The 25,089-nt window shown below is 43.1% G+C and overlaps 1 protein-coding gene across 1 annotated transcript in view; it reads right to left on the minus strand.

Moving 5' to 3' along the window:
• Window positions 1-24,408, minus strand: part of ccdc146 (coiled-coil domain containing 146) — a gene marked incomplete at both ends in the record, with an annotated part of 76,427 nt that extends 52,019 nt beyond the window's left edge. Inside the window, 7 exons of the mRNA XM_080757006.1 lie at window positions 897-970; window positions 2,050-2,143; window positions 3,958-4,040; window positions 7,729-7,786; window positions 12,289-12,504; window positions 22,832-22,914; window positions 24,397-24,408. Of these exons, the coding sequence (XP_080613132.1) occupies window positions 897-970; window positions 2,050-2,143; window positions 3,958-4,040; window positions 7,729-7,786; window positions 12,289-12,504; window positions 22,832-22,914; window positions 24,397-24,408 (620 nt within the window). The remainder of the gene's footprint in view (window positions 1-896; window positions 971-2,049; window positions 2,144-3,957; window positions 4,041-7,728; window positions 7,787-12,288; window positions 12,505-22,831; window positions 22,915-24,396) is intronic.
• Window positions 24,409-25,089: the final 681 nt, after the last annotated feature.

A 25,089-nucleotide genomic window follows, 5' to 3' on the forward strand; every position in this document is an offset into this window, starting at 1 on the left:
TCGCTCCCGACGAGTATTCGTCTAGATTCTAGAAGGTACGTACAAATACAGACACAACATTTTACCGGTGTAGTAAAATGCAACTGTGCCCCTAGCTGTACATTCCCTTCTCTTGGTTAAAGAGGACCAACTCACTTTTCCATGTAGAATATGAGTGTAATTCATCTCCAGTGATAAAAAGGCAGAGCTCTATGAAGCACAGCATTGAAAGCCTTCAAAGCAGAAAGAGAGGCTTCTATCTTACGTTCTTACTTTACGTTCTTCTTTACACAGACGCTCCACAAAACCCACTGGTTCCCAACCTTCTTTCCTTGGAGGCCTCATGCACATCAGACAAAAGCTGAGACCCCCACGCGCACACACATACAGTACAGTACATCTAGCATGACGTGTAAGTGAAAATGACCGATCTACAAGCTCACGACACAATGCGATGCCACGTGTCCGTCACTCCTTTTAGTTCCAACCAATAACGAATGTACCTGCATGCATGGGACCTGCTCTGCCAGAAGCAATCAGATGTGACTGTCTGATTTAGTTTGGAAAACAGTCTATAGACTCCCGAAAAAGAAAAAAAGAAAAGAAAAAACTTTTGGCTGTTAATGTGCCTGTGCACCCCTGCCAGGAGCGAATGAGTCAACATCCCACATGCAGACACTGACTCTTACTTGTGTACAAGTAGAAAGATATTAGCATGAAATGTACAAATACAAAAGTAAAAGTACCCACATTTCCCCTATGTTGGGCATGTCATAATAAGCCAAACTTGGTGAATATGGGAAAACATTCAGCGAAAATAGCAAATCTAAAGGCCCAAAATAGCAGGTCTAAAAGCTCAGATAGCGGATCTACAATTCATAATTGAATGAACAGCGTCAAGTAGTGGTTGTACTTACAACTTCTTATGGTTCTTTCTGTCGATCTCCTTTAGGAGCCGATGAGGAGCGGAGAGCAGCTGGGCTATCTCTGCCTGAAGGCACACAATCACACACACGAGGTCTGCTAAATGTTTCATTTTCATTTGATTGATTCCATACTGCTCCTCACTGGCCACAGTGGTCAGTAAGAATATTTTTAAGACTTTAACAGGAGCACTCATTCAAGGTTTCTTCGACTATGCATGCACCTCATGGCACCACAGCGCCGCAAGGGCCGTAATAGTCTCCAAAGTCTCCAGAAGTCCCCCAAAAAACCTGCTACAGTACTACTTGGCTTCATATCACTCCTAGAACTCACCTTACCCCTGCAGTGTGTAATCAGGGTTGATTACTACAGCAACTTGAAATGGGCCTGGTCTACAACAGTGGTTCCCAAAGTGGGGTCTGTTCTGGGGACCCCCAGGGGTCCTTGAGGGAGTTCCAGGGGGTCCCCAGCTAAATTCTAGTTCGGAACAAAATGGACCCTTATGGGTCTCCAGGGTCTGTAACTCTGAGAGTGTACACTCAGAGTTAAATTAACAGTGATTTTACAATAAATTGTGGTGCCAGAGAGAGAAATTCCATTAAATGGGGGTCTGTAGATGCATGTCAAATTGGGTGTCCTTGAGAATCACTGCTGGAGCAGTAAAAATCATCTCTTATGGGGGTCCCTGGCATATATTTTCAAATGGGGGTCCGGGGCTAATTAGTGTAAATTTTGGGGTCCTTGACATGTAAAAGTTTGGGAACCCCTGGTCTACAAGACACGCTACCACACAAAGACACCCATGTACTGTACCTGCTAAACTATTTCCTAAACGTCAACGCCGTCCACAATCACAACAACAAATCACGTTCAACCCAGATTTGGCTCAAACAAGGGGTGAAATTAAATTTCTCTCCTATGCCACAAAAATGTGAAACGCCCTAGGCTATACCAACAGTCGTGAAGGAATGCGAATCCCTTTTCTCCTTCAACAACACTCTCAAAGAGCACTTGCGGGGTGTCTGCAATTCGAAACTGGCTCCAAACACTCGAAACACTCACTCACAGACCAACAGTACATTCCTGGGAACACACGCACCCACTCACAAGCAGGCAGACATGGCCAAATGCGCGCATCACACACACCTGTTTGATGTCTATGATGTGGTTCTTGTCCTCCAGCTCCTTCTGTTCTCTGTGGATGTGCACCTCATGGGCCTCCATGTCTTCCTGCAGACTCCTGAACACAGCATGCGCACGCACGCACGCGTGTGAGAGAGAGAGAGAGAGAGAGAGAGAGAGAGACATTTTGAACTAGAACATGAGTGAAGAGGCAAGGAAGATAAGTGGGTAGTGTACCGTAGTTCTTATAGGATAATATTATGTTAATATTATTCGTCACTCACCCAGCCTTTATTTGGCTTGGGTGAAGGTCACAGGGTTGGCCAATGTCAGTTGAAATAATCATCCCATTTTTGGAAACTAAAAGACGTGTCCCTTATTGGTACGGAATATCCCTATTCATGGGACAATAAAAGCTGATTATAATTATGATTATTGAAATAAGAGGCACACTTTGTTCCTTATTTTTGAGGGGCGCTAGCCCCTCCTATATACAGGTTTAATGTTTGTTTTTAGTTCAGTGTTTGTTTTAAAAACGTCATTGACCATGAAGGGAAAATGTACGTAATCTTGTCCCCAACACAAACATTAAATGCCATTAATAATAAAGAGAATTTAATGTTTGTTTTGACACTGTTTGTTTTACTTCATTACATCATCATTACCTAATCATAGCTATACCTGAAATCCCTCCTCAATGTTATAAGATGATAAGAGCGCCTCACTTCACACGGGTGTGATTTTTGCGAATCAATCAGTGACACACATCTTTTAACAAGTTCAACTCATAAACTTTAAGACAGGTTTTAATATTAAAAAAATAACTCTACAGTATACAGTGAGAATTTATGTTATGTTTTTTTTTCCTTTTTCTTCCCTTATTTGAATTTCAGGTAGTTGGCAACCCTGGTGAAGTGGGAAGTGGGAGGTGATAAGTACTATAGGTAAGTAAGTAGGTCAGGCTTTTTGTCTCTTTCAGCTGAGAACAAGGGTGTCTATGCCACTATAGACCCCTGGGAGATGGATTGCTGAGGTGGAGTGCCACACCTGGGGCTGCAATGGCTGACCATTCTGCACGAGGTAAAATGTATTACCATGGCTGTCACCGTAAGCAACATTTCGTCATCTCTCACACTTCATGTGAGAGTAGGAACGATGATTGCTCTGTAAACCGAGATTTATTTTAGGCTGATTTTGTCCGCGGATGACAGTGCTGAGTCAGAAGTGCTGAGTCAGAAGGTAAACCTGAGTCAGAAGGTTACGTTTTCAGCCAACTCCTTCCCACACAGCTGGGAAAATCATCAGCAGGGTCTACAGTTCCATTTAGTTTGCTGCGGCAGTTCCGTGTTGACAAAATATATATATTTACAGTGTCATCAAAAGTTTTCTACACTGAGAGGAGCCCCCACTGGGAGGGTGTAGACTTAGAGCCTGCATCCAACACTCCCTGCTGACAGGTGCCGCCTCCCCTTGAATGGGCCAATTGTGTTAGCATAGAGCAGTGGTTCCCAAAGTGGGAGTTCCAGGGGTTCCCCAGCTGAATGATAGTTTGGAACCAAATTGACCCTTATGGGTCTGTAACTCTGATTGTACAAATGGAACCAAATGGACACTGGCAGATCCATTTGGTTCCATTTGTACACTTCCATTTGTTTGGGGTCCTTAATAAAAAAGGACTCCAACTCGACTTCAAGGCATCAATGACTTGTGACTTGACAAGTTCCAACAAGGTTAGGACTCGAAAACAAAAGGTTTAGGCCTTGAAAATGACTTCGGGCTTGCCTGTCTTGACATGGGGCTTCTCTCGGGACTCGAGAGCAAAGACTTTGGACTTACTTGTACTCAAGCTCGAACAGTGACTTAATTTGTCCCACCTCTAAATAATAATATAAAACCTAATCTAACGTAAACTATTAGCAGAGGTCAACTTACTTGACCTCCAGGCGTCTCTGAGTGGTCTCTCTCCTCAGCTCCTCACAGCCGTCTTTTAGAGCCGTCGCTCTGCTCTCCAGCTCCTGCAGGGGGTGCCAGGGAGGGACGTACAGGACGGAATGGTTAATACATTATGTCTGTCATATTGGATGTGACAGTGACAGCGCTACCGACTGAGCCACTGGGAGTGGGAGGCTCTTCATTTATTTTTTTATAAAGTCACTAAAAAGTTACTTGTCACAGTAACGCATTACTTTTTGGTGTAAGTAATCAGTAAAGTAACAGTTACTTTTGCAATTAAGTAACTAGTAACTGAAACTAGTTACTGGTTTTCAGTAACTTTCCCAACACTGTTTGTTGCAAGGAGTTGCATTGGTGCGGTTTGGGCCTAACACAAAAACATTTCAGGAGAATAAAATATGACTAAATATGACTTGACCATGACCGCTTCTCAAATCGTCGCTGTCAGGTGGAAATCTTGTAACCAGATGCGACAAACGAGTTCTACAGGCTTTCCTGATCTCTTCCTGATCCTTCACCAATCTACAAGGGGCTACACTACTTTTGCGCGATCTTGTACAATGAAGTAGGGCATTCATTTACTGGGGGAAAAAATGAAAAATGAAAAAGTGAAAACATGGAGATATGAGGTATCTCTGCCCGACTGCGATGAAATATTGCGGTAAAACTGTCTTATAATTATTGATGTTGCAAATCTGTCAGCTGCGTGTGAGAAAAATAAAAGCGCACACGCCAACTGTTATCAGTCCCAGCGTGTGATCTATTGTCCATTAAAATCCTGTTTAATCACTTCGTGGTGCAGTGTGTCTACTGTAGTCATCGTCATTGTACTTAAATACAAATTTGAGGTACCTTCAGTTTCAGTACATCTCAGAGGCAAGTAGTTTAGTGGCAAGAGTTATTTCTCTCAACTCTTATTTTCTCTTTTTACTGCTGTTGGAAATGTTTTTGTATGCTGTACTCTCATGTCTTGTTATGTCAGTTTTGTTTAGTGTTCAATGTCCGGGGACTACGGATGGAAATTAGCATCTCTGCTAAATAGTATTTACGCTACATTTCTATGTAATGTCCATTAATATACTCCACGTCCAAATAAACCAATAAATGCAAAAAAACAGTTATATGACAGCTTTAGTAATACTACAGTATAGGCCTACTTTGCACATTTAGATTACAAAACACTATTTGAATACTACAAGCTCACAACGTGTCGCGTTGTGAGCTTGTATAAACAAACACACTTTTACTCTAGATACTGTAGGTATAGTTTTGATGTCGATACTTTTGCACTTTTAATATATATATATATACTCGTAACCAATAGCACATTTTTCATAATGTGTTATTGCTGCTTTTACTCAAGTAATAATTCAGAGTACTTCTTCCATCATTGCATGCAAAGCTAATTAAGAACAAATTGTTACTTAAAATACTCGCCTGGCAAGAGGCAAAAGACCTCCTCTGAGAACAGGGTGAAAGAAAAACAAACAAAATGAAAATGAAAAAAAGAGGAGAGATTAGGATAAAATTATGCAACTCTTAGTCATCTAAGGAGGATGGTTTGATACGCTGAAACACTGGTTTCCAAACGTCAGCCTCCAGGGTTCCAAATGTACCCTGACAGGGCTGTAGGTCTTAGACCAGCAAGGGTCCATTTGGTTCATTTTGTACCGGCAAATGGTTCATTTTGGACCCGCAAGTGTCCATTTGGCACACAGTGCTTGGGTGACGCAGGTACTGTAATCATGTCTGTGCCCACTGTGTTCGAATCCACCTGCATGGGCTTTGTCGAGTGGCTTTACGAACACAATTGCAGGCCACTTGTTGGGGTGATAGGAGGAGGGACTATGGGCGGGAAGGCTGACATTTGCCCCTGCACGCACGTGCTCCTACTGTACACCCGTCAGCAGGGAGTTTACAATTGGTTGCATGCTGAAAATGGCCCACAAGAATGTGACTAAAATGAAATGAAAACTATTCAAGAGACTATGACCAAAACTAAAACCAAAATGTGCTGCCAAAAACAACACTGCGGAGGATTAGGCCGGACTTTACAGTGTAGATTTGGGAGTCCCATTGTACACTCTCGGAGTTGCAGACCCGTTACGGGTTCCATTTGGACAGCTAGGGGGTCCCCGGACCACGCTTTGAGAACCAGCGTGTTAAAGCTAATCTGCACAGTGGGAGGTCTGATGCGACACATTGTTATAATTACGACAGCACTGAGACGCTCTTAAAAAATGACAAGGCTCTAATGACCCATCTGTGTTGATAACAATAAAACAATCTGTATGCCTTTTCATCTGTGAACACTGATAGTAGTAGTAAAACCACTAGATGAAGTCATATTTCTTAGAACATCAATAACACATTTGTACAGTGTGCCTCCTAGATATGGGAGGGGGGGGTGGGTTCTAGGGGGAGGGGGGGGTTCCAGGGGGTCTCCAGGTAAATCTCTTTAATGTAACCGGCACGACGACGCATTTTTATATTCTAGAAACATTTTAACAACAAGAAACTAAAAAAGTATAATATGTAAATACATATCAATGTAGGGGTCCTTGACACAGTGTGTGTGTGTGTGTGTGTGTGTGTGTATGCAGCTGTGCATGTGCGTGCATGCGTGTTTTCTAGGCTGACCAAGTTGTCAAGTGATGCATGCTGTTTATAATGTGTGTGTGCATCTGTATACTGATATTACACTTGCCTTCTGTACGGGCAATTAAATGACTAATGTCTCTGTACTTGCACTGGGTGATTTGGCATCGGAATTTATGCAATGATTAAATGGTCCGAGCAGTGATTTAAGCCTTGGGGAGGTTTACATTAAATCTGTTGCTGTGGAAAGTACCCTAAAGTACCCTTAACTGTACTTAAAGCAGCACTATGTAACCTTTTTAAAATGAATTAAATGAATGAATGACCTTGTGACCTGTGATGAGTCCATCCATGTAGTCATTTTACTGACAAGTTGGAGTTCAAGAAATTCAACAGAAAAAGGGAGTTAGAATCTCAAGAAGGGGGAAGTGCACCGGATTGTCTGGTTGAGTCATTATTATTAGGACATTTTACCAGTAGCAGTCAACGGTTGAGAGGGATGTATACACATGGGATGCATAGCAAGTGTTAACTTACAAAAGCACTAATCTTAGCCCATATATCCCCACCACACAATAGTGGTCCCCAGGTTGATTCTAAGTCAGGGTGGTGGTCCCTCGTTCACAATCAGTTGAAAACCCATGCCTTATGCTGTACATCTCAGAGGCAAATAGTGTACTTTTGACTCCACTATACATTGATTTAAAAAAAATGTACTAATTCCGTTGGTTAGTTGCATTGCAGATTTTGATTCATTACAAAACATTAATCACTGTACTAAATGTATATGAAAAAAAAAAGTGTTACTGTGAATAAGAATGTTACATCTTTTAAAGTATACTAGGCTACGTTAGTTCCATTGATCCAAGGGGGAAGACAATCGGTTGTCGGTGCTCTGAGGTTAAATAAAGGATGTGATGATGATTCGTTAATATAAAAATGCTCCGAAAATATCCACGCAGCCCACCCATTTCATCACTTAACACGGCGGCTGCTCGGCTGTCCTGTTAAGTGGCCAGATGGGTGGGCCGCAAACGCTATCTCATATGGGCCCCTGATTCAGAAAAGGTTGGGGGCTGCTGATTATAGGCATTGAGTGGGTTTAAGTAGTCACAGTGGAACTGACACTGGATGTTACAATGAGGAACTTACAATAGGTTTGGGCTGTGACTCAAACTCCCTCTCCAAGCATAGCTTCTCTTCTTGGAGACTGTGAACAGAGAGCAGAGGTTCAATTAGTTCCTGACTGTATTATTAGAAGGACTACCAATATGTGTTTTATCTTTACTTATGTATTCATACATTAACAAAACAAATGTAATTCTAATATAATATAGTCTTTCTGGTGAAGATGTAATTGGTGTACAGTACAGCTTGGTATTTATGCATTGCGAGGCAATACCACACCATACAGTATAGGAGGATGTATGAAATATAATTCATGCCTTGCATGAATACCAAGCGCGCTCTCTCTCTCTTTCTCTCTCTATATATTCCTGTTTTTCTGGATGTTCTCTCGATCCTCTCTTCTCCTTTCACCACCTCTCCTCCCTCCTCTGTTCATATTTTCCTCCACTCCTCTTTCCTCTCCCTGTGTTATCCATCGTCACTCCATCATGCTCGCCCTCAACACGGGGGAACACAACTCTCTCTCTCTCTCTCTCTGAAATGATTTTTCAAGGGCCAAAGCGAGGTCACTGGAACATTGCTAAGCAACGTGATAACACGTGTGCCTAAAAAATGTAATAAACAACAGACTTGACCCTTTGCGCTTTGCTTGGACGAAACCCCTCTCGGATTAACTTGGCAAGAGACCCGACTACACGAGGCAGAAAGGAAGGACAGTGAAAGATAAGAGGAAACGGAGATGAACCCCAGTGTGCCAGAGAGAGGAGGGGGTGGGGTGGGGGCGAGATGATTAGGCGTGCATCGCTGCTCTGTTTCTCTCCTGCGCTCTCTTCATTTCCCGAATTACCCAGAGGCTTAGGGTCGCTCACGTGGTCTCTTCTCCTTTTCCCTCGCAGTATACCTTCATCCAATTACTGTACGTTCCACCTCGAGGAACAGTCTTCACATTAACCGAGAGTTTATGCCCGTATCCCGGCGATGCGGCCCGTAGGTTCATGTAATTCCTATGCCAAACACACAAACGCACGCACGCATGCACAGGCTCTGAGATTTTGGGGACCTTGTGGTAATTGAAATATAAAATGAGAACCACTTAACTGTTTTCTAAGGACAGTGTAATAGACAGCTGCCCATGTGTCATTGTACATTATATATCAGGCCAGGAGTGTGCATATTATGATTTGTGACAGTGAAGCCAATTCCACTCCCTGTCCTATGTACTCATACCTCTTCTGCTCTGTTCATTTCCCTACTTCCTTTCATTTGTTTCCAGCTTGTTCAGTAGTAGTCAAGGACCAGCCCCAAATGAACATGCATTTGTCTGCATTTTTGTTAGGAGCTCTCCATACAAGAGTCGTTTTCCAAAAAAAGATTAAATCATTTCCAATTGTTTATTTTTTGAAAATATCATTATCTGCTCTACAAGCCCACAATGTTTCACATTGCAACAGTGTTTGAGTCTGTAGCACTTGACCTACTGTAGACTTGACAAACCATACTTACAGTCATAACAGCAAAGGTGAAAATATAATCTAGATAACAGGTTGTTTAGACAGATTCTAGATTCATTTGTTTAAAAGCATCCTATAGTTTCTATAATTTCAATGTACAGATAATTATGTATCTTATATTATATTGTTTAGAGTGATGCTACAGTAGGTTAGGCTCTTGGTTTAGTATAATCCAAGATTACTGAGGCACGCACTACACTATCTCTGGTTAAGAGTGTCTGCTAAATCAAGGATTCACGCCCTTTTTAGGCCGCGACCTCCCAAAATAATCATATTTGAACTTTGACAAGCACTTGGAATTGTAGGCATTACAGTTTCTTTGACTCGGTTCGACAGATGAAAATTATTGCTGAACTACAAGGTCACAGAGACTTCTAAAAGTGTATGCCCCTTTCAGGCCTCTTCCTCTTCCTCTCTCTCCTATCTCTTCTGTTCTGCCCTCCCCTCTCATCTGTGCTCCCCCTCCTCTCTACCAGTGGTGCAAAGTAAGTTTTGAGGTACTTGTACTTTACTGGAGTATTTCAAAATTTCAGTAGTTTTACTTCTACTCGACTACATTTTAGAGGCACAATATTGTACTTTTACTACACTAGAATTATTTGAAAACTTGTGACTAGTTACGTTGTAGATTTTTGTTATTATTACTAAACATGCATTAAGCACTTCATCCCATATACATTTGTCCATTTGAAAATAGCAGATCTACAAGCTCACAATGCGTTGCGTTTCGACGCATTGTGACCTTGTAGATTGGCTATTTTCGAAACAACTTGAAATGGGACATTCTGCACAATGAGTACTTTCTACTTTTGGTACTTTAAGTACATTTTAATACCAATACTTTACGTAACTAAAACATACACTACTATTACTTTTATCCACCACTGCTCTCTACCATCCTGTGCATCCTCTCCGGAGAGTCAGCATTCAGTCAGCAGCATATGACGGACAGATGCTGCCCATGCAAATATGAAATATGAAATATGAAAACAAGCTGCCGTCTCTCTCTCTCTCTCTCTCTCTCTCTCTCTCTCTATCTCTCTCTCTCTCCTTCATCGTCAGCCAAACACACACTCAGGAATTGCAGGCCCGTTTTCAGCATCCTCCTCACATATTTGATCGCTGACAGTCTTTCTTTCTACGTATAATATGCCCGCTCTGTACCGCCGTAGATCAAAACTGTCAGTCAGTGCGGGCGACGTTAGCGTAGCGCACACTCTTGCTGATGTGTGCAACCCGCTCCTCGACCACCGCCGTCATCGTGACGTGGGCTTATCATCACGGGAATTGACTTTGACTGATTTTCTGTGAAAGGGGAAAACTATTTTTTTTACATTCTACACGGAAGCAAAAAAAAAAAATAGAAGGCCTCGATCTTCCCTCTGGATAGAAAACGATTAAAAATTAATGCGATTTATTTCTCTTTTCTGCTCTGTTTAACAATGACGTGTGACTCGTGCGTGCGTGCATGCATGCATGCGTGTGCACGTATGCCTGCCTGCCTGCGTACGTGCAGTTTTGTTTATGTATGAGGGGTGGTTTTAATAGACATGTGTGTTGTGAATATAATGTAAGCGACGCTGCAGGCCACAGACATTGATATTTCAATCACACATCACCAAGAAGTCAAGTTTTCCTTTAGCAACGTATGCCCTAGTTTGTCGTACAGATAGTGAAACAAATAGTGAAAATTGCCCGTCTACAAGCTATAATAAATAGAATATAATAAATAATCAATAAAAGATCCCATAGCCTGCAGGGACCACGGAAGCGACGTCAGATCCCATAGCCCGTGACAAAAATGCTAATAAACAGCTTGCACATGGAGAAAGTGAAGAATGGGCTTCCTCACTCCCTGTATGTATGCCAGAGGTCGATGCCCATTTCCAAGTTCAGATCAATAGCTCAACCGATAAATAATGGATGAGGACGGACTGACAGTGTTTTTTACATTTAAAACAACAAAGATATAGATTTCTGAACATATTCTTCACGGATAAACTAAAATAGGACATCGTCTGCTACAGTATAGTTGAATATGTGTGTCACGGCACACTGGCTTGTTGTTTACCTCCACCCAATCTTCCTCACATGTTTGCTGACATCTTGTGTGCACTGTGCTGTGCATCACTAATGTTATCTTTAGCTTTGGCCATGACTGCTCCTTTGATCTCATTCGGACGACTGTAACAACGTAATGTGCATGGCCGCCCTCAGACTTCTGGTTAATAATGTTACAAATGATTTGTCCTTGTTAAAAGGAGAATACCGTTAATACATTTAATTGGTAGTTGCTATGACAATGAACAATGAAGGGTCGCAGACAATATGAAGCATGGGCCGCACGCAGTGTGAATTTTGACAGCACATGTTGATTTATAGATTCAGGTCTCCATCTTGCGCCACCCTTATCCCTAAACGTATTTAGGGCAAATTTGTTTAGGGATAAGGTTTAAGGGGTGGCGCAAGATATAAGCCCTCAGTCTTAAATCCAATTAATTTCATTTAGTCATCTGAAATGTTTTCATTTCGTCTAGTTTTAGTTATAACGAATTGCATTTTTATAGCGCTTTTCCAAGTGCTAAAAGCACTTTACAATGGTTCATTCATTCATTGGGAGGTGAAGCGGCGAACAGTCGACGCCAGCGTCCACACTTCCCACATTCACACACCAATGGTGGCGAGCTCACACCGACCGACTCATTAGAGGCAATGTAGGGTTCAGTGTCTTCCCCAAGGACACTTCGACATGTGGACAGGAGGAGCCGGGATTCGAACCGCCGACACAGGGATCATTGGACGACCTGCTCTACCTCCTGAGCCACAGCCGCCACATGTCAGTTAATTTAGTCAACAATGTTGTATTTCGGCAGGCCTTGATGGCGTTGTGCCTGAATTATACTTAGCCGATCAACAGTACAAACTCAAAATGCGTCTGTGGTGCGCTGTGTGCTTGTAGATCAGTTATTTCTCCGAGCGCCACACCCACATTTTAACAAAACAACATTTTAGTCTACAGTAGGTTAATTTGTTGACAGTATTATGTAGTCATAGGTTTAGTCATCAGTGTCACCTCTCCAGCTGGTACTGGTTGGTGTGCTTGCGGTGCTCGGCAGCCTTCAGGTCGTTGTACATGTCGAGGAGGTCCAGTCTCAGCCGGCCCGCCTCGCTGTCCGGCTCGTCGCAGGCGGACCGCTCCTCGGACCCCCGCACCGCCGCGCGCAGACCGGCCAGCTCGGCGCGGCACCGCTTCGCCTGGGCCAGCAGGAGGAGCTCTGACTCCTGTTTCCTGGAAGGATCGGGAGGACATGATTTATTAGTATCGTTGCTGTCGTCGGGTAGAAACCTCCCATCCCAATATTGTACAGTAATGCCCCACTTCGTCATACAATAATGTAGTGTGAGCTTGTAGATCGGGCGTTTTCACTATCTGATTTAATCTTTTGTTAAATATTAAAAAAGGGACGGTTTTGGACATACAAGGTTTGCACCCGACAACGACAATATACATTTTACTTTAGGCATGTAGTTAATCGAACTAATCAATTCAATTCTAATGAATGATAGATTAGAAATAAATATAGATTTTTCTCTCTTCAAAAACAGCCGAAATAGCAGATCTACAAGCTAACAACGCGATGGGATGCTATTTTTGTGAGACACTGTTGTACAACGAGCTATAAAATAGGGCATATATACAGTATAATCTATTAGAATATTTTCATAACGATCTGTAGAAAAAACACTTGCTTCTTCTCGGTTGTATAGAATATAATAATATAGTATAAGGTATAGAATAATAAAAGAAAATAATGGATGTCTGCTTTATTCAGGCAGGCAGTGGGAGATGACACAAGGTGCTTGTGGGACGTGAACTGTGAAGATTTCATCCTAGATCATACAGCTATAAATACATCATACTTCATTGAGTATGCATAGCTTTCGACAGATATCTATAAATTCACAACACCTGTGAGTCTGTTATCATGTGCAGCGCCAAGTTGCACCCCAAAACCACTTATGTGTCTGTCTGTCTACACATTAAAATTTTGTCCAGAAAAAAAGCTCTTGTCCAGGGGACTATTTTCATCTAAACTTTTCAAATAAATCCACACAGATTGCGTGCCACGATTTTTGTATTTTTTCCAGTTTTTCATGTGTTTATGAGGTGACAGTACTCAGGCATGCAAACAGGCCCAAGGTGAAAAAGGTGACAGTGTGCGGGGCCAACGCTGTGCCGCGGGCAAAACCGCGGCGCTGCGTTTATCGGTACTAAACCCACTTTGGGGGGGGGGGGGGGGGGTGTCATGGGGGACAGTATATACTACACTGTACTAGCCCTCCTCCCGGCCTGTGTGTCTGTGTGTTAGGCTGTGCAACAGTGACACTTGGTGGTGAACAAATGCTATAACGCTATGTTTCGTGCTCGGACACAGCCAGGGACCCAGGGACACAGCCAGGGACAGACCCAGTGACACAGGGGCAGCCAGGGACAGACCCAGTGACACAGGGACAGCCAGGGACAGACCCAGTGACACAGGGACACAGCCAGGGACACATCCAGGGACAGACCCAGTGACACAGGGACAGCCAGGGACAGACCCAGTGACACAGGGACAGCCAGGGACAGACCCAGTGACACAGCCAGGGACACATCCAGGGACAGACCCAGTGACACAGGGACAGCCAGGGACAGACCCAGTGACACAGGGACAGCCAGGGACAGACCCAGTGACACAGGGACACAGCCAGGGACACAGCCAGGGACAGCCAGGGACAGACCCAGTGACACAGGGACACAGCCAGGGACAGACCCAGTGACACAGGGACAGCCAGGGACAGACCCAGTGACACAGGGACACAGCCAGGGACAGCCAGGGACAGACCCAGTGACACAGGGACACAGCCAGGGACAGACCCAGTGACACAGGGACAGCGAGGGACAGACCCAGTGACACAGGGACAGCCAGGGACAGACCCAGTGACACAGGGACACAGCCAGGGACACAGCCAGGGACAGACCCAGTGACACAGGGACACAGCCAGGGACACAGCCAGGGACAGACCCAGTGACACAGGGACAGCCAGGGACAGACCTAGTGACACAGGGACAGCCAGGGACAGACCTAGTGACACAGGGACAGCCAGGGACAGACCCAATGACACAGTGACACAGCCAGGGACAGACCCAGTGACACAGGCACACAGCCAGGAACAGACCCAGTGACACAGGGACACAGGGACACCGCCAGGGACACAGGGACCCAGCCAGGGACAGACACAGGGACACATACTGTAGCTGTCTATAGTGTGGTTGAGTGGCTGCACCACTCAAAAATGACAGATGATTATTTACTAAATCAGTACAAATCTAGTCAGTATTGAGCAAGATGTTAACATTCATGTCCTGATAGTCATAGAACAATTAATTTACTCCAACAGGAGCACTAGCCCCTCGAGGAGCACTAGCCCCTCCTATATTCAGTAGATTTGTGTCCTAAATGCCATTGACAATGAATGAATTGTCATATATCGGCTATTTTTGTCCTACACAATCCTACACATTCATTGTCACAAAAATGACAATGAATGGATGATGTATGATGATAAGGGTCACTTCACACAGGTGTGATTTAAAGAAAGAAACTGGTCCAGCACTCACACTCCCATCTCAAAATCCCTTACAGTTACACTCTTCACATCATGTAAAATAGAAAATTATATTCACTGGCAAAATAATGAATTATAATACAAATAAAATGTTTTGGGATGGTTTAGTCAACAGGGTCAGTTTACTTCATTATTTTAGCCTTAGTCAATTTAAGACATGTAGAGTAACATCCTCTCCTTATTCAACAGTTGAGCTGCATGTTTTCGTTTTTAATATATCCATTTAGTATAAGCCCTGGCACGCACGCACGCACACACACACACACGCGCGCGCGCGCGTGCTTTATTTATTTACTCATACGCATGCATGCACACACACGAGCACACAGACAGACACACACACACACACACACACAGCGAGAGAAACTGACGCCGGCGCGTCCACACCACAGACAGTATAACGCAAAGTGCTAACGTTGCTAATGCTAACTGTAGCAGCTAAACTAATGGATCGACTGGCGAGTCACAGACAGTGTGTCAAAATTCATGCCGAGTCCACACAAACAGGTTTTTTTTCCGCGGAGCGACCAGCGGCTGCGCACATCATGCCGCCCAGATGCAAGCAGAAATATCGCTCAGAATCATTAGTGACTCACGAGAGTAGTCTGTCAGATAATTCTCCGGGCAGCGAGCTCGGGCTTCACAGACCCCCTCACCCCCCCCAAACATTTTTTTAACGGATTTGCATGAATCACACAGGTCCTATATTTGGGATAAAAACGGCGATTTTCGCCGAAAAGCTACACTTTTGCATGTCTGAGTACTTCATTAGACTCATTGGTGTAGATGTTACAGTGTGTGCAATGATTTGTATTTAGGGGTTCTTCCTGGAGGGTGAAACCTTGATAGTCAAACGTGCCAATGAAAACAGCAATATAGTGACATCACTGTTGTGATATCAGGATGACTGAACCCAAAATGCAGAGTCACGACAGAATGTTCAAAAAGAAAGGTATTTATTAAAGCAATGAGGCAGCTGACAACAAAGACTAGCTTCAAGCTCAGGAAAACCCAAAAATGTCCAAAGGGCAGAAAATGCCAAAACTGAAAATTACTTTATACACACAAATGCAAAGCGCAAAATACAAAGTCCAAAACTCAAACCTCAGAGGAGCACACGGAACCAGGAACACACAGGGGACATCGACAACATCAAACTATGAACTGACAACAGTGTTTTGCAATGAGTCCAGTTATGTAGTGAGCAGGTAAATTGTGAAAAAAAAAGTGTTCACAGGTGGGCTGACGAGGGAGTTGGAGACAGGTGAGTGCAGGGACTTTGTGAGTGGAAGGGAAAAATGGGAGTGGCCAGGGCTGACATGGTCTGTGGAGGGACAGATCCTAACAATCACACTATCATCCCCTCCCCTAACCCCTCTCCCATGATCATCCAACAACAGCTGTGGGTGCGGCTTCAGTTTAGGTGGCTCACCACCCACCAGGCAAACCAGGCATACTTAATGAACTGGCCATGAAACGACATTTTAACAAATACTGTACACTTTTATTTTTAAATATCTTCCGCCTTATATAATAATAATATCTGATGATCATGTTTTAGGGCAGTGTTTCCCAAACTTTTTCATGTCAAGGACCCCCAACTGAACAATTATTTGCCTACGGACCCCCCCATTTGAAAAGATAAGCCAGAGACCCCCCATACAAGAAGATTGTTAGGCTCTCGCAGTGATTCTCAACCATTTTAATGTCAGTTTGACATGCATTAGCCTTCAGGCCCCCTTTTGATCACATTTACCGGTATATCTCTGGGACCCCAATTTATATTGTAAAATGTTATTTTAACTGAAAGAGTGTACTAGACATTGGAAACGCGTTTTAGGGTGGAAAGAAATCATGGCACGCCATCTTTAAAATGCATTACAAATGTGACCCAAAAAAGAACACGCAATATTTATTATTTTGGATTATCAATCTAAAGCAAGTTTCATACCATGGAAGACGGTATACTGTGGTTCATAGTCAGTCGGCAGCTGTCTCTGTCATGGCCACCCACCTTTCTTTGGATGAACCCGTACGGCTGCTTTTCAAAACATTATTTCGGAGTAATCTTTTACTTTATTTGGCATAAAATAATACATTGCAGGGAGATGGGAGAAGGGAGGGTTGTAAGTGGGGAAAAAGCCCTAAGGTGCTGAGTCAGGATTCAAAACTATGACATTATGATTATGCGAAACGTAATCGGTTTAAGCCACTGGGACTGTTCCCATACGCTTTTACCAATGAGAAGGAATTTGAAATCGCTGTACAAATAAGTAAATAAACACAAAGTCTTAGACTTGTAGCAGAGGGAGGGAGAGGAGGTGGGGAGTTCTCTCCTTTGGAGAGACATAACGACTGTCTGGTAGTGAAATCAAAACACTTTGTTATGGCTGGATGAATATTATGTCCTCGACTCCTCGGCGAGTGCTCTTGACTGTTCAATAATATTTCAATTACTGCGAGGCCTAAGAAACTGTCAGCCGGCACCGGCGTGTGCTCTGCATACGAATTGCCCCGGTTCCTACAGGCCGTGGCCACGCAATATGGGACCTATTTATTTTCAACCCAAATGTATTATAATTGGTCCTCATTAACGTTCATGATGAAATGGCACCATTTGTTCCTACTCGGTCTGTGTTTCATTCATAGGAGGGCTGTGGGCAGTTCAGAATCCCATCTTCCAGTGACATCGAGTAGATTATTATATTTTTGTTATATAATCACCAATTATATTAGAAAGGCTGAAAAGGGGTACTTTAAGAGTTCCTGTAGTCAGTAGGGTTGAGTGACGATACAAATATATCGGCAATCGTGATTTGGATGAGTCTATCACCGCATATCTTTATTAGGCGATTTATCGCAGCGATTAATACTCAACCTTATCGAAAATCCAACCCAATTAACCTGTACAGTGAAATAATGTAGTGTGAGCTAAATGCGAATCAATTTGAGCCAGCAAAGTAACAGGGAACGTGGGAAGTCAGACTGAGTAAGGCTTGGGGCGAGGGAGGCCGTTATAACTTCACTTCATCTCCGCCTGTAATCCAAGTTATTTTGTTATTCACAACGTGAACGAACCCTGACACCAGCGCTGCAAAAACAGACAGATGTACAAGCTCTCAACGTGTCGCCGACGCGACGTGTTGAGCTTGTGAATCTGCCTTTTTTGCGACCGGCGATTTTGGGCCAGACGATGGGCGATAGGAAAATATTGGTATATCGCCCAACCTCAGTAGTCAGTGTAGCGCAGTGGTTCTCAATCAGTGGTCCTTGAGGGGGTTCTAGGTGGTCCCCAGCTAAATGATGGAGTTGGTAACCAAGTGGACCCTTATAGATCTTTAACTCTTGAGAGCGTGAAATGAAACTACGGGTCCATTTGGTTGCATGTTATGCTCTCAAGAGTTACATTATTGTTAAACATCTACACAATTGGGAGAATGTAGAAGAATTGTTATTTTGGTCAACGTTTGCCTGTTTGCCATCTTACCCGTACAATAACAAAATATGAAAAGTTTTGGGTCTGTAAACCAAATCGCCCCACAGGGACAAACAAATAAACCTGAACTCATCAAATGGTGGTCCGTTGCGCGCGCGCGCGCGCACACACACACACACACACACACACACACACACACACACACACACACACACACACACACACACACACACACACACACACACACACACACACACACACACACACACACACACACACACACACACACACACACACACACACACACACACACACACACACACACACACACACACACACACACACACACACACACACACACACACACACACACACACACACACACACACACCTCTCTACTGATGCAGCTACTCCACCTTGTTTCTGAACATTATTCATTGTATCATTTAATTCCATGTTGTGCTTTAACACTACTACGCTTCCCATTCTATGGGCCGGGGTCCACTGGCGGGCTGTGAGGATATTGCGGGTTGGACCCCCCAAATATTTCCAAAACACAAACATGTCATTGATAGTATAACATTTTACTACGAGATTATTATATTATCTCGAGAACTGTCCAGCCAACCGACTTCAACCTCGGCCCACGGGTCACTGACGACCAGAGGGACTGCCATGCTTGTCCGTCGGATAGGCGGTTGTCCAGAACCGCCGATAAGCCTAATATGCCCATATATAGGCATATGGAGAACCAGAGCCTTAGAGAGAGAGTTGCGCCACCTCTATTCACTTCATCGGGCCAGTCCAATGGCAGCACTTCTACATAGTTTAAAACAGGTATAGGTTACACACATCCAGTCACTTGCCGGTGTTGGACTAAAGGTAGTAACAGTGTCAAAAGATCAAAGTCAGCACAAACCTCTGCTCCACAGTGTTTAGTTTTATTATAAAAACACTGTCTTATAGGTAACAACGTTTCGGCCATTGTTGGCCTTCATCGTCATGTTTTTTTAATAAAACGAAACACTCTGGAGCAGAGCTGTGTGCAGACTTCTCATCTTTTTACATGGCTATACTTCTTCTAAAGACAAATAGTGACAAAGCCCTGAACCGGAAGCTAACGGAATGCACAGGAGTTACCGGCTCTGTCCAGAACCACCGATCCGACCGCAGTGCCCATAAATGGGCTTTTCGCTAGGCATGGGAATTGGCGAGGATGCAAGGACGTGAGGTGCCAAGTGGGAGGTCGGATCAGCGGATCTCCCAAAAATAATGACCACAAACCCCCACACAGAGTATTATACCGTATAGTTCCATTGATCCAAAGCTGGAAAACACAATTGATTGATTGATCGATCGATTAAAATGTACATGCTCTGAAAAACGCACGTGCACTGACCTCTGACCCCTCTGACCACTTCACACGTCAGATGAGTGTCACGCTGCGGTGTAACTAGAGAGTAATGCATGATCCCTGCTACAAGACACAGAACACCACTTCGCTCGGATGCACCATGCACCTCGGCCTCGTTTTAGAAGATTATTTTAACTGCATCTTTTTGCTTTACAAGCTAAGCACAGTGGGGGGGAGAGAGAGAGAGAGAGAGAGAGAGAGAGAGAGAGAGAGAGAGAGGAGAGAGGAGAGAGGAGAGAGGTCCTGATCCATATTCTAAGTCATGGTGTCCCAGTTCTGTCTCTGCCTATATGATGCACCAAGTTAAGTGTCTGAAACCACCAGGGTGCAATTACACAGCAAATCCCTCAGTGTTCTTTTAACTGGGCTTAAAAAGTGGACCCACATGTGGCTCCATATCTATGGGTCCATCATCCATGTTACTCAAATTGCTTTACTATATCAACCCGACATCACTATTTTGGGCACATCATTATAGGTGGAAATGTAAAAAAATATAATTAAAAAGTCAAACATATAAATGATTGCACCAATGATTTGGTGCAGAGCAGGCCAGGGATCTTAAACTAAGGCCACCGACATGCAAAGCCTTATGGATAAACTGAGGGTTTAAACACTTGCAGTAACATGCATCATATGATGGTTTAGGACAGGGGTTTTCAACAGGTCGTCCGTGGAGGTATTGCATGTGGTCCCTGACCAATGCATTTAGTAATGTAGGATTTTGTTTACATTTTCTTTCTACTAGTTGAGAAACTGAATGACCTGGTGACATTAATGACCGTCCAGGCAGTCATTTACTGACAAGTGGGAGGTCAAGAAATTCAACAGAAAAAGGGAGTTAAAAAAAGGGGGAAGTTCACCGGAATGTCTGGATGAGTCATTATTATTAGGAAAGTATTCGTCAATGGACCATTGGTTGATAGTTGAGACACAGTGCGATGTTGTATACACACGGGATGCATAGCAAGTGATATAAAGAGCACTAATCTTAGCCCATATCCCCCACCCAACACAACAGTGGTCCCCATGTTGATTCTAAGTCAGAGTGGCGGTCCCTTATTCACAATCAGTTGAAAACCACTGGTTTAGGACATTTGGGGTTATTTTATTGACATGATACCGTAAGCCCATTAGTGGCAAAAAGTTCGAAGGTAATAACTGTTATTAACTTTGCACTTTTTGGGGGCCCCTACGCTTGAGCCGGAGGCTGAAGCTCAGGGGCCCCCCTAGCTCAGAGGCCCCTGGGCTTGGGCCCAACAGGCCCGTTGGATAATCCTCCCCTGACTAGTGGTTCTCAAACGTTTATATTTGCAAGGACCCCCATCATTTTGTGAGTGTACAAATGGAACCAAATGGATTGTGAGAGTGTACAAATGGAACCAAATGGACCCGTAGCCCCGTAGCGTCCATTTGGTTCCATCTGTACACTCTTGGAGTTACAAACCTTTTATGGCCATTCAGGGCTATCTTATCTCTTTATGTGTTTCTGGTAATAGGCTACTCATTTTGTATATGTCTGTAGCAAAAAAATATAATTAGCCTATTAAAAAAATGTCCACCACAAGCCAGCATGAAGATGTAGGGTGAGAGAGGAAAAAAATATAAAGAGAGAGAGAGAGAGAGAGAGAGAGAGAGAGAGACAATACATGACTCAAGGCATTTGTTTTATTTGTTCGGGAGAAGTGCTTATGATACCGATTGTTTTATTTAATCTTCTGTTTATTGTTACTGTCGTGTCATCAGGTTTAGTTTACCGTCATTGGGTTTGCATCAGAATTTGTTGACTGCGCGTTGGTAATACCATGCTAGGATGTACAATATTATTTTGTGCCAATAAACCACCTTTTGAACTGGAATGAACTGAACAGAGAGAGAGAGAGAGAGAGAGAGAGAGAGAGAGAGAAAGAGAGAGAGAGAGACTGACACAGAGAGATGACAGAAATAATCCTTCATCCAGCATACAGGTACAGTATATATTGCATGTTAAAATAAGTGGAAATTCAGAGCAGTGTGGACAGTGAGGGATTAGGTTGTTTCTGAGTGCATAGGGTGGAGTGACACAAGACCCGGGGTCCGTCACCTTGTGAAATGTAAACACAGTGGAGTGACCTGTCATGTTCTATAAGCGCCGCGAGAACGCCACGTGTCGCACAAATGTGACCTACTTTGATGGTTTCAAAGCCTCTTTTTCAGCGTATAGAAGATGAATCCACCTGAGGGGTGCCCTAGCACTGTATTCCAGTGGATCCCCAGCAACATGTGTTGTTACAGTATCAAAATCTGTTTAAACAATACACTTAAACCTGATTTTATAACTCGGCTATTCAAAACTCTCTCTCCACACAGACGTTTTCAAAAAGTCAGTTCAGGAAAGATGCGTATTTGTTGTACACACAAAGACGCAAGAGTGGCGTCTTCAGATTAATTTTGTTCACTCTGGGACCTGTTGTTAAAAAAAATTTGATTATTGCCTATTCGGGCATCACAACGCCGATTCCGGGTGGACGAAACGTCAATACGATTAATCTAAACATGTCTCCGTGTGGACAGGGCCTAGGTAGCATAAAAGCTTGTGATCGCGGTACGTTGCGAGCTTATATAATGTATATTTTCAGATCATTTGGAAAAAGCTTGAAAAATATGGAACATTTTAACACAAATCTTCTCTCATGGGGGGTCTCTGCACAACAACTTTGAAATGGGGTTCTGCTATGGTATCAGAACATGGAATGGAATCATACTCGTACAGGGAATTTGTAACAAACGTGTGTAATTCAGATTTGTACACGATTTGAAACGCGTAACAGATTTGTAACATTTGTAGTTACAAATTGCACAAATCAGTTTTACACTTATACACATATACAAGTGTATTTATGGATGCAAATAATTATGAGTCTGGTCTGATTCCATATCTGCAGTCAAATATATAGATCAATTTGGGTGGTCTTCGACGATGTTTGACAACCACTGCTGTAGCACACTGCCAAGCCAATTACTTGTGTGAAGTGTGAACCTCATACTGTACACTGTGAGAAAAATAAATGATTGTGGAAAAAAAAGCAAGAACAAATGAACAAAACAAAACTCTACCTCTTGAGAGCATCTTGCAGTCGCCTGTAAATGGACTTCAGTTTGGCTGCTTGGATGCCGTTGATTTGGTCCTGGGACAGCAGCTGGGGAAGGACAGGGACAAGCACATTTCAGCTGCCACACAAGCAAGCATGGAATTAATTGGTTCATGATTATAATTACTTTAATAGGAAGCTGCTTCCAAATGTTAACTGGGTGCCTGCCAGAGTGTGCCAGTACGGTGTGCCGGTACAGGTCGGAGTGAATAAATATCACCACATCCCATCATGCTGCTTGCAAGGTGCTGAGCTGAGGAAAGTCAAGAGCCTGCTGGCATCGGCATTTGATCCAGGGCTGGGCAAAATGTATCCAATATTTATTAAATCCCATATTTAAAACCAACTCGCTTATGTATGTTTTTGTATTAATAATTACTATACTTGTGAGGACATTAAGCCTTAAAGGGACTCTTCACCCTTTTTGCAAAAAAATATATGTTAATATATGTTAATATGGAAAGTGTTCTAAACGTCATTAAAAAAAATTTGCAAAAATGGTGAAGTGTCCCTTTTTTGCCCTGGACTAACCCTAAAGCAGAATATAGCTAATCTATAAAATCACAACACACTGGTATCTTGTAGATTTAGCACTGGCTATTTTCAGAGCACGACAATGGCACACATTTAATTATAAATCAGGAAAATCACTAACCAACCAACACCTAAACATAACCTTTATATGTGTAATCATAATCAATAACCCCTACGCCTAAACCTAATGTCTAATCCATAACCACTAACCCCTACACCTAAACCTCTAAATGTCCTCCTAACTGCAAATTGTAAACCTATAACTCCAACAATATGTATACAATGTTTCTCATAATGTGTATTTCTCACATACTACTATGATTGTGGGGACATTTAGCCCAGGCTACATACACGTGCATGCACGCACACAAACATGCACGCACACACACACACACGCACCTGTATCAAGTCAATAAAACCTGTATATTATTTTGCTGAGTATCATTTTAGAAAGTTATTGAATTGTTTTCAGGGGAACATGGCTCTCTCAAAGCTATTGCTTTGCTTACTCAGAGTTGTCCTTCTATGGCAGGGCAATGACATTTATTGAAAACGCAGAGCAAGCGCATGCATGTAAATAATGTCTTTGTTTCACACACACACACACACACACACACACACACACACACACACACACACACACACACACACACACACACACACACACACACACACACACACACACACACACACACACACACACACACACACACACACACACACACACACACACACACACACACACACACACACACACACAGCCAACAGGCTTCCTGTGGTTGCTAGGGAAAGCCAAAGGGATAGGATATTGTGAGCGGTAAGCACTTCTGGATAATGTGGTTTTAAGTTCTAAATTAAGTTTCCACAAAGCAAAAATTGAATCAGCTGTGATTTTAGAGAAAGACAAACATCACCGCAGCTTTTATAGATGGGAGGGAGTTATTGTATACAAATATGCCTTTGTTCCCTACTTCAGACTGTAATATGTTTACTTACCCATCTGACCATGGGCTCATGATAAAATGGTAAAAAAGAAAGAAGAAAAAAACGACTTGGTCTGTGTCTCATGGAAGGGCTGTGGGCAGTTCAGAAACCCTTCCACCAGTGACATCATCCATGGAGAATACAAGCTAATAGAAACGGCAGGCTTTCTATTCCTGGAAAGTTAGCATGCTATATATTCTTTTTTATTTATTTATAATTTTTATCCCACAATTTTGCAACCCATTTTTTCACCCATGAGTGTCAATTATCTAATGTAATCCTGGGCGCTACACGTCCTCCTGGGGGGGGGGGGGGCAGTTGGACTGAACTTATGCTTCTTTCTATGCATGAGGAGTCTAAGCCGCTTCTTTTCGGACGTACAGTAGCGCGTGGGATGAACGCATTATTCCGACCAGTTCCTTCCCCCTCCATCAGGCGCAGCATGCTATATTCTAATCTAAGCCATTGTTCTCATGTTAATAAAGAAATCTAAAAAAAAAAAAAAAAAAAAAAAGTAAACCGGGAAAAAAAAGCTGTCAAACGATGTCATTGGTAGACAGGTTTCTGAAGTGTCCACAGCACTCCTATGAGACACAAGTATGTCTATTTTACCATTGTATCATGCGCATTAATGAGGACCAATTATATGAAGATAAGTTGAACACATGGGTGAAGAATAGGAGCACAACGGAAACATTTTTTGTT

Source organism: Protomyctophum bolini (genome assembly GCF_963924005.1).
Source record: "Protomyctophum bolini genome assembly, chromosome: 23".
NCBI classification, from domain to species: Eukaryota; Metazoa; Chordata; class Actinopteri; order Myctophiformes; family Myctophidae; genus Protomyctophum; species Protomyctophum bolini.